The 10,243-nt window shown below is 46.3% G+C and overlaps 1 protein-coding gene across 1 annotated transcript; it reads right to left on the minus strand.

Annotated features, from left to right (window-relative positions):
• On the minus strand, positions 1–9,838 carry nubp2 (nucleotide binding protein 2 (MinD homolog, E. coli)). Its single transcript, XM_007908182.2, has 7 exons — positions 9,766–9,838; positions 7,686–7,804; positions 7,056–7,254; positions 4,359–4,513; positions 2,011–2,121; positions 821–890; positions 1–351 (listed from the first exon to the last, which is right to left on the minus strand). The coding sequence occupies exons 1-7, from the start codon at positions 9,809–9,811 to the stop codon at positions 197–199; spliced, it is 855 nt and encodes a 284-aa protein (XP_007906373.1). The 5' UTR covers positions 9,812–9,838; the 3' UTR covers positions 1–196.
• Between the last annotated feature and the right edge of the window lie 405 nt (positions 9,839–10,243).

Raw genomic sequence — 10,243 nt, forward strand, 5'->3', positions numbered from 1 at the left:
TTTCAGTAGAAAACATTTTTATTGTATACTTGAACAAGTACATCAAAAGGCATAATTGGTCCAGATTTTCCAATTCTTTCTATTTCTGCAAACTACGCGTTAGACCTTCTAAACTGGCTTGTTTCTGTGTTTCAGCAGTCTTTTACACCTCTTCTTCTGTTTACAAGAGTCCAATACGAATATACAGAGAGTGCTCTCACGTATCAAGCGCAGAAGGTTTACCAACATCGTTTAAAACCTTCTGTGCTATATTACTGATGGCATCAAAGGTTGCACTCTCTGGAAAAGCTTGAATGAAGTCTCTTCCTTCCTCCAGACTACGAGTCAGCTGAGGATCTAAAGGAACACGGCCTGGATAGGAGAGAACACAAAACATGATGACTCCAGAACCAAGTTACCACATATACACGGATTCACTCAATAACTTACTGGGGTCTTCATAAGTGCGGGTAGACTAAAAACAAGACTGCCACAGGTGGGAGACATAACGGAATGAATCAAAAAAAGCTACCGCTCCGACTCCCCTCTTTCAAGGCTAATCTCAAAACGCACATCTTTGATCACGCTTTCGATCATCTTTCCCCTTGCCAACCCCTCGGCTCCCACCCCCAGCTCAGGTAACCAGGCAGTCCTACGAATGTGCTTTGGGACATCCTCCCAAAGTGAAAGGTGCTGTATAAATGTAAACTGTAATGGACTTATATTTCAAAAAACAGACTTTTAAGTTCCTACATTGGCTCGGTTCTATGAAAGGTTAATTAAGCAAACTGGAATAACCAAAAAGATTTTTACAAAATCCTGTTGACTTAAAGATGCTCACCTAAAAATGGAACTCCAGATTCCTGTGCCAGCGCTTCTCCTCCGCCTGTAGAAAACACATTGGTGCATTCCTGAAAAGAAACATTTATTGAAGTCAAAATGTACCACCATAATACAATTCCTTGCATTTGATATAGTGCCTTGCTTGTCAGGAGCGCCCCACAGGATTTACTATAAATTGTAGAAGCTGTGTACTTTTGTTGGTGCAAACAGCAGACACCAACGCTCCATAAACAGCCATCAAGTGAATGACAAATTTTATCCGGGGATTGTTGGCCAGGGAGAAACTACTTTCTCTTTTTGAATAGTACAGTAAGATCTTTAATGTCCTCTGAACAAGCCAACGAGACCTCGGTTTAACATCTCCTTTGACAATGCAGCATTTTTTCCAGCACTGTATTGAACTATTAGCCTTGACTGTGAGTTCAAAATCCCAACATAGGTCTTGAACTCACAAACTTCTGACTCAAAGACGAGAGTATTAGCAACTGAGCCAAACTGACAACTCACAAATCCTTTCGGAGTAGGTTTACTACAGACTCATACACACCCACGTGATTCCCAGGTTGAGAAGAAAGTGGAAGGTGAGCTGCTATGACTTGTCAACGAGCATTGCTCTTGACTGTTTGTATATAGCAGAGAACAATCATGTGACCATTTTTTTTTGCTTTCTCCTTCCTTACGATAAAGTACTCAACGGCATGATCAAGACTGGAAACTCATTGTATGGAGATCTGCAGCTGCCTCTCCAGAACCTCTTACTCAGTTTCTAACCCTTACAGCACTCCTCTTTTTCCAAATATACTTCAAAATACCCACTGAGTACAAGTTTTGTAAGGTTTAGATTCCTGCAAAACTGAATTTACCATTCATCTATCAGAAAGGTTTTACCATAAGCATACAGCACTTTCAATTTATTCCACTGCAAGGAAAAATAGGAAAATTATGACACTTAATTGAACTAAGATGTTCTCTCCTAGCAATGTCACTTCTGGTTAATGTTGAATGTAAAGCACATTAAACCTTTAGCATAATTAAAGCTTTTAAAGTGGATTTCACATTAATATTACAATGTTGACTGAAATCCAACTGTGATCATTTCATGAATGAAAATGTCATGTTTTTGACAAGGGAGTTGTAACACAATCGCGACACAAGAACACACACACTATACTGATGACTGACACTCACTGAACAATTAGGACAGACAAAACCGCTCATGTTTTCAATAATCCCCAGCACTGGTAGTCCAGTTTTCTTGCAGAACGTCAATTCTCGTCTTACGTCTCCTATGGACACCGCCTGTTAATAAAATCAAATTTATTATTTCTGTAGCCCAAAAACATGCCAACTCCTTAGCACTTGGAACCTCCCTCGACTTTAAAAAGAGTCCTTTTGCTATGTTGCAGGATAATATTAATTCAATATGACAGATACTGGAGAGAGATTGTGAATTTCTCCTGTTCCATGGAAGAGAATACCTATACCTACACACATACGGTATTGCAATGGGATTTTTTTTAACGTAGGTTTATGACAAGGAAATAGGTGTATTTTTAATGTAATAAACGTACATTTCCCACCACTAAAAACCCACTTCATCTAAATAATAAAACAATCTTCAATCACAGCAGCTGGAAATCAGTATCTTAATACAAGTTCAAAATATACAACAACAACAGGGCCTTGAAGGTTGAGGTGGGAGGACAAGCGGTGGAGGAGGATAGAGTGGTCGACCGTATCGAATGCAGCCGATAGGTCAAGGAGGCAGAGGGAGCCCTGGTCGCAGACGGTCAAGATGTCATTAGTGACCTTGACCAGGGCAGTTTCCGTGCTATGGGCAGCACGGAAACCCGACTGGAGGGGTTCAAATAGTGAATGGGTGGAGAGGAAAGAGCGCAGCTGGGAGGCGACGACTCTTTCGAGAACCTTGGACAGGAAGGGGAGATTGGAGATGTAACTGTTCAAATGTAACTGTTTAAATGAATTGTGGCATCTTAAGCATTAAATCAATGGGGTGAACTGGAGTTGTCATTTTCAGGTTAAACTTCTGAACACAGATTAGCAAAGACAAATGTAATTTGACTGCTTTTGTTACCTCAATGTTTTTTTTCTTGAGTGACCAATTTTTTTTGGGGGGGTTGCTTGTTTTTGTAAGGTTTTTGTAAGGTGATCTGCCAATCGACTAACAACCTTCCTACTTAATGTTAGGAGGACAGAGGAATGTGGAATAAGTAGACTCGCTTAAGATTTTGCACCCCACAGGAATTGAACCCGGGTCCTCTCGCTTGCGAGGCGAACATGTTAATAAACTCAGGCAAGAAAAAAAAACATTGAGGTAACTAAAACAAAAGCAGTCAAATTACATTTGTCTTTGCTAATCTGTGTTCAGAAGATTAACCTGAAAATGACAACTCCAGTTCACCTCATTGATTTAATACTTGAGATGCCACAGTTCATATGAACAGTGACAAACATTTCAACTCTCAAACAATATTAAAACTGAAAACGAAAACTATCAACATTAAATCTAGTGCACCAAACGTTAACCCTTTAAATTGTTACTACCTCTGAGTTTTGTGTATAATGTTTGGGGAAGGCCTGTCAAACAGCTGAATGAATTTCATGAAATCACACAATGGGTCGTGTTAACACTAGAGGGCACTCCAATCTAAACGGCAGCTTCTTACTCAAGTTCAGCACTAATCCGCAGAGGTGGAAGTGAATTCTGCAGCATGAGCTCGAAAATCATCGGCTATCAGTACTATCAAGTTACTATATCAACTATAATAATTATAATTACTAAAATAATCACTCTTGCATTTGATATAGAGCCTTATCATGTCGTTGAGACGTCTCAAAGCACTTCTCCAAATATACTGTAAAGCAGACGAAACGGGCAGCCAATTACGCACAGCAATGTCCCACAAATAGCCATGGATTGATTCAATGATCAATTTTTTTTTGAGAGATTATTACCCCCAGAAAGTATCTAGCGTTCGACTAACAACTGGGTTACTGCTTACTGCTAGACAAACAGGAGTGTGGAGCAAGGGAACTTGCCTAAGGTTTCACCCCGCCTGGGAATCGAACCCAGGTCCTCTTGCTAGCAAGTAGAGCAAACTAACCATTACGCTATGGGATTCCCTTGTCTAATCCTATGATAACATTTTGTGGTACCAAAGATGAAGAGAAACGGGGCCTTAAGAGGAATATGGTAAGTAAAATAGTAAACTAAAAGTAGGGAGGTGGTGTGTGGCTTGAGAACTGATTGTGACCATAGCTTAATGTAGATTTTCTCTCGGCCTTTGCTTCTTGTTCAGCATTTCCAATTACACCAGGTCAAAAACAAAGGACAGAACTCACATCCCCTAATTCCACAGTAACTGTCCCATCCCATTACTTATTCTAATTTGAATGAGGTTTATAAATTTACTTTAATATGAATAGATGTCTGCTGGGGACACAAAACACACCTAATTTAAATGTCTAATTTCAGGGCATTTTTTAAAAAAATGCTAATTTTGCCCTCAGTCCACCTGTGGTGTTGTAACCAGCACAGCTCCATCAGGTTTATACCGGCGAAGACTTTCCACGACTGAGATATGTTCATCAGAGGTCCCAGGCGGAGTGTCTACAATGAGATAGTCGAGCTCTCCCCATGCTACGTCGGAGATAAACTGCTTGATAAGAGCTGAAGGGAAAAAAAAACAAAAGCTTAAAATCAAATCAAAGAGAAGAATATCAGTAAATTCAGATAGAAAACAATTGCATACTTGTACACTTCAAGCTTGGCAGCCTGGATTTCTGAGTTCAATAACCAATTTTAATACTTAGCTTTTCCCAGAGAGATGCAAGTTCACTGATCATCATTGCACACGATTCAAATATATGACTATAATAACAATAATCCTTGCATTTGATACAGAACCTTATCACATGATCAAGAAGCCTCTAAGCCCTTCACAGGATATACTGTGGATTGACTGTGTATTTTGTGGATCAAACATGATAGCCAGTTTGCGTACAGCAATGTCCCATAAACATAAGTGGAGTGAGCAAACAATTCTATTTGGGGAAGATTTGTTGGCCAGGATACCGAGATAAACTCCCTTCTCTTTTTGAATAGTGCCATGTGAACAGGCAGATGGGATCTTGATTTAAAGATTCACCTGAACATTGGCATCTCCTACAATGCAACACGCCCCCAGCACTGCATTCCAGCATCATCTCAGAAGATGTGATTCCACATTCCAGCATGAACCCACACAACCTTCTGACTCTGAGGCAAGAAGGCCACTGAGCCAGGCTGGCACTTTGCAAATACAATTTAGTTTTGTATAGTGCTTTTCACATCAGGAGGATGTCTCAAAATGCTTCACACAGTTATAATAATAATCCTTGCATTTGATATAGCGCTTTTCACGTCAGGAGGACGTCTCTAAGCGCTTCACAGAACACACTGTAAAGTGAATTGACTGTATATTTGTGGGCGAACGCGGCAGCCAATTGCACACAGCAATGTCCCACAAACAGTCGTAGGTTGAAAATGACCAATTTAATTATTGTTTTTGGTTTTGGAGGGATTATTATTAGGCTCTGTGTGGAGTAAGGAAACTTGCCTATGGTTTCGCTCTGCCTGGAATTGAACTCAGGTCTCTCACTTGCAAAGCGAGTGCTCTAACCACTGAGCTACAGGACATCCAAAAGTGTGGTTGAAACGTGGTTAAGGAGGTAAGTTAAGGCAGCCTTTAAAAGTGCGGAAGGAGAGAGCAAGGAGGAGGATTCTGGGCTGGAATTCAAGAGCACAGGGGCAAAATGACAAAGCTTGGCTACCAATGGTGGGCCTGAATCAGACAGGGAACACGCAGCAGGCCGAGCGACACGCGGCAGGCCGAGCGACACGCGGCAGGCCGAGCGACACGCGGCAGGCTGAGCGACACGCGGCAGGCCGAGCGACACGCGGCAGGCTGAGCGACACGCGGCAGGCTGAGCGACACGCGGCAGGCTGAGCGACTCGCGGCAGGCTGAGCGACACGCGGCAGGCTGAGCGACACGCGGCAGGCTGAGCGACACGCGGCAGGCTGAGCGACACGCGGCAGGCTGAGCGACACGCGGCAGGCTGAGCGACACGCGGCAGGCTGAGCGACTCGCGGCAGGCTGAGCGACACGTGGCAGGCTGAGCGACACGTGGCAGGCTGAGCGACACGCGGCAGGCTGAGCGACACGCGGCAGGCTGAGCGACACGCGGCAGGCTGAGCGACACGCGGCAGGCTGAGCGACACGTGGCAGGCTGAGCGAGGAAGCGGCCGGGACAATAGGATTGCAAAATGTCACAAAAGTAGGGTGAGGCGAGGCCATTTGAACAAGGCAGTGAATTGAATTTGTCTATTGGGGGATGGGGAGCCAGTGGAACTGAGTGAGCATGGAGGTGATAGGCTCAAGGAGTCTGGTGTGGTAGAAGACACAGAGTTCTGTTTTTGTTTGCAGCTTGCATAATGAAAAGCTGGGGGGTCTGGCAAACAAGACATTGGAATAAAACAGTGTGTTTGTAATAAAGGCATGCATGAGGGTCTCAGTAACCAAAGGAGAGTTAGACGGACGATGTTGCGGAAGCAAGGGAATGCCGAGCAAGTAAAATGGAGATGTAGGTTGGTTGCAATGTTGGTTATAATAGTAATAGTTTTGAGTTTTGGCCATAAAATACACAATTACTCCAAAATGCTTTGAGACATCTCGATGGCGTGATTAGCCGCTATATCAAATGCAAGGATTATTATATTATTATTATGCTACGGGACTCCAGGTATAAGACAGTTGTGAGGACAAGCTTCTGTCAGTCCTGGATATTCGGTGCCTTCAATTCACAGCTCACGGGAAAACAGTTTGATAGTAAGGTGCCATTTTACAAAAAATCCCCAGTAAAGTGCGACTCAGACATAGAACTCAACCTGGTCCGAGGTGGATTATTAAAGGACTGTCGAACAAGGTATTGCACCGTCAACATATACTCCAGATGAAATACAGCATCTCTTTCCTAGCTCGTTTTGCAAATTAAACATTAGATTTTTAAAAAATCACAAGCCTTGAAGGACTGTAATTTCCACAAAATTAAGAAAAGGAATCCTACCTAAACATGCTTTTTAAAAATTATCTATCACACATCTGGAAAGTGTGGAAACATTTGACAGGACGTTGCTTCTTATTTTTTCAGTAACAAAGCAATGTGATCTCACCAGTTTTCTTTGGGCCTCTCCAAATCACTGCTTCATCCTGAGTTTCCAAAAGGAAGCCAATTGACATCACGGATATGGTTTTCTCTTTGTCTACATAAACCGGTACCCAGCCAGCATCACACTGGTGTACTGCACTATTCAAAGTATTCAGCATACGAGGGATGCTGGGACCACAGAGATCAATGTCCAGGATTCCAACCTATATCCAAGCAATTCTGAAATGAATTATACAAGTAACTAAAAGAAGCTAAACTTTTTCCTGCCCGGTGTCAATAATTTAACCATCAATAATAACTTAATTTTCCCAGAAAAAAAACATGAGAAAATAAACCAGCTCAGCTTTTCACACCTTATTAACCTTACGGTTGACTTATTTTTCAGGAGGCTGAAAAAACTACAAGATCTTAAAAGCGTGAATTTAAGAAATTTCCACAATGCTCTACAGTCTTAAATTTTAAGACAATACCGATATGTAGGCTAAAAATTGGGTGAAATTTCAGGCCTCTTGGCTGGAAATGTATGTTACTTTAATAAAAACATATTCCCTTCACGTTACAAACATAAAAGGAAAGTTATATATATTTTGCCATGTGCTAGATACGATTCCTATTCTTACATACATTATCTTACCTTCTTTCCTGCATTTCTTAATGCAAGTGCTAGCTCTGATGTTATGGTGCTTTTCCCAACTCCTCCTTTGCCAGACAAAACCAGAAGGATGTGGTCAACAGAAGCAAGGTTATCTTTCTCTGTGCAAGAAAACACACAGCAATCAGTTACATTCAGCAACCCAAACAGATCTGGAAAAATTCCAGGCAGAAAGTATACATGAGTTCCAACACATTATTATATATATTACATTATATATTAGTAGTAATCCTTTATGATACAGTGTTTGTCACTCAAACCCCTGTTGTGGCAGAGAACTGGTATTGCACCATTTCAATATCATACACTAAAGTATTTTAAGTACTAATGTATTGCACAGCAATGTTCTTTTCAAAGTGTCATGGGCTCTTTAATCTCCACTCCAACTGGCAGACAAAACATGAAACCGGGGTCCCATCTGTCTATTCAGGTGGAGATTAAGATCTTGTGGTACTATTCGAAAATGAAGGGAGTTTCTCTGGTGTCCTGGCCAACAGCTCCCCACCCCCGCCCCCCCCCGCCCCCGAGGAAAACAAGTAGTTATTCATGCCATAGCTGCTCATGGGGGGGTATTGCTGTATGGAAATTCCTTGCCCCATACTTTTAGAAATACAGTCACTGCACTTTGCTGTAAACCCCATAAAGAATAATGACGTTAATATCAAATGGAAGGATTATTATTGCACCAGAGAGACATCATTCAGCCTCACTGTACTAACTATTATAGTTAAAACAACAACATTACACTTGTTTGAGCGCCTTTCACGTCGGATAGACGTTCCAAGTACTGACACAGGACATGAGCCTCCGAACCCTCCGCTTCCCTTCCCCCGGAGTTACCAGGTAACTCGGTGAGTAAAACAAGAGGCGCCACCCCAGGCCCTCAGTGACAATCACAGCACAGGAGGAGGCCATTCGCCCCCCCCCCCAGGAGGAGGCCATTCGCCATGAGGAGGAGGCCATTCGCCCCCCCCCAGGAGGAGGAGGCCATTCGCCCCCCCCCCCCAGGAGGAGGAGGCCATTCGCCCCCCCCCCCCCAGGAGGAGGAGGCCATTCGCCCCCCCCCCCCCAGGAGGAGGCCATTCGCCCCCCCCCCCAGGAGGAGGAGGCCATTCGCCCCCCCCAGGAGGAGGAGGCCATTCGCCCCCCCCTCCCAGGAAGAGGAGGCCATTCGCCCTCCCCCCAGGAGGAGGCCATTCGCCCCCCCCCCCCCAGGAGGAGGCCATTCGCCCCCCCCCCCAGGAGGAGGAGGAGGCCATTCGCCCCCCCCCAGGAGGAGGAGGCCATTCGCCCCCCCCAGGAGGAGGAGGCCATTCGCCCCCCCCCCAGGAAGAGGAGGCCATTCGCCCTCCCCCCAGGAGGAGGCCATTCGCCCCCCCCCCCCAGGAGGAGGAGGAGGCCATTCGCCTCCCCCCAGGAGGAGGAGGCCATTCGCCTCCCCCCAGGAGGAGGAGGCCATTCGCCCCCCCCCCGAGGAGGAGGAGGCCATTCGCCCCCCCCCCCCAGGAGGAGGAGGCCATTCGCCTCCCCCCAGGAAGAGGAGGCCATTCGCCCCCCCAGGAGGAGGAGGCCATTCGCCCCCCCCCAGGAGGAGGAGGCCATTCGCCTCCCCCCAGGAAGAGGAGGCCATTCGCCCCCCCCCCCAGGAGGAGGCCATTCGCGCCCCCCCAGGAGGAGGCCATTCGCCCCCTTGTGCCCGTGTCGGCTCTTTGAAAGAGCGATCCAACTCGTCCCCCTCCGCTGCTCTCGCCCCGGAGCCTCGCAATATTTTTTTCTCTTTTCAAGTCGCTTTCCAATGGCCTTTTTTGGAAGTCGTGATAACTGACAGGTGTGGGCGCGGGAGGAGGTATGTCCGGGGCCCGGGAGCCGCGACACCGCACAGGGAGGGAGGGACGGAGGGACGGCCTCTGCTCCTTTCAAAAGGAACTCCGAAACCTGGCAACCGCCGGCGCCCGGATCGCTCCGGTAAAGCCGTCCCCCCCGCGCTGCACGAACCGCCAGGGCCTGCTCTGACCGCCGAAAGCAACCGGGCGAGAAGCGGCGCGGCGGCGGCGTCGCTTACCCGGCGCCGCCTCCTCCATCTTGGGCGCCTCCCGCCGACTGCGCATGCGCGGGGTGCGGGCGGCCGTCGGCCAGACCCGTTTAGTAGCCCAAACTCCCGCCCAAATCTTCCACCTTTACCCGCGGGTAGAACGGTTCACGCTTTTGAAAACTTGCGGCAAAAAAAAAAGAGAGAGAGGTCTCCAAAGGAAACAAAAAGGTTTTCATTTAATGTTTTTTTAAAGAAAAGAAAAACGTTTTTTTTAAAAAACACACACGCACACACCCGCCCGATTGGGCTCGTGCGCTCCCGCTGTCTCCGCCTCCCGCGCCACCTCTGGGAAAAGGGGGGCGGGTCCGACCCGGAGCGGCCAGAAAACCTGCTGCTGACCCGCCGCGTGATGGGCGTCGCCTCCGCTCCAATCAGCGAGCGGATCGTCCCGCCCCACCCCCCCGCCCCACCCGACGCCGTGGACGAGCAGCCAATCAGAGCCCGTGGT

This window comes from Callorhinchus milii, unplaced genomic scaffold (genome assembly GCF_018977255.1).
Source record: "Callorhinchus milii isolate IMCB2004 unplaced genomic scaffold, IMCB_Cmil_1.0 Scaffold16, whole genome shotgun sequence".
Taxonomy (NCBI): Eukaryota; Metazoa; Chordata; class Chondrichthyes; order Chimaeriformes; family Callorhinchidae; genus Callorhinchus; species Callorhinchus milii.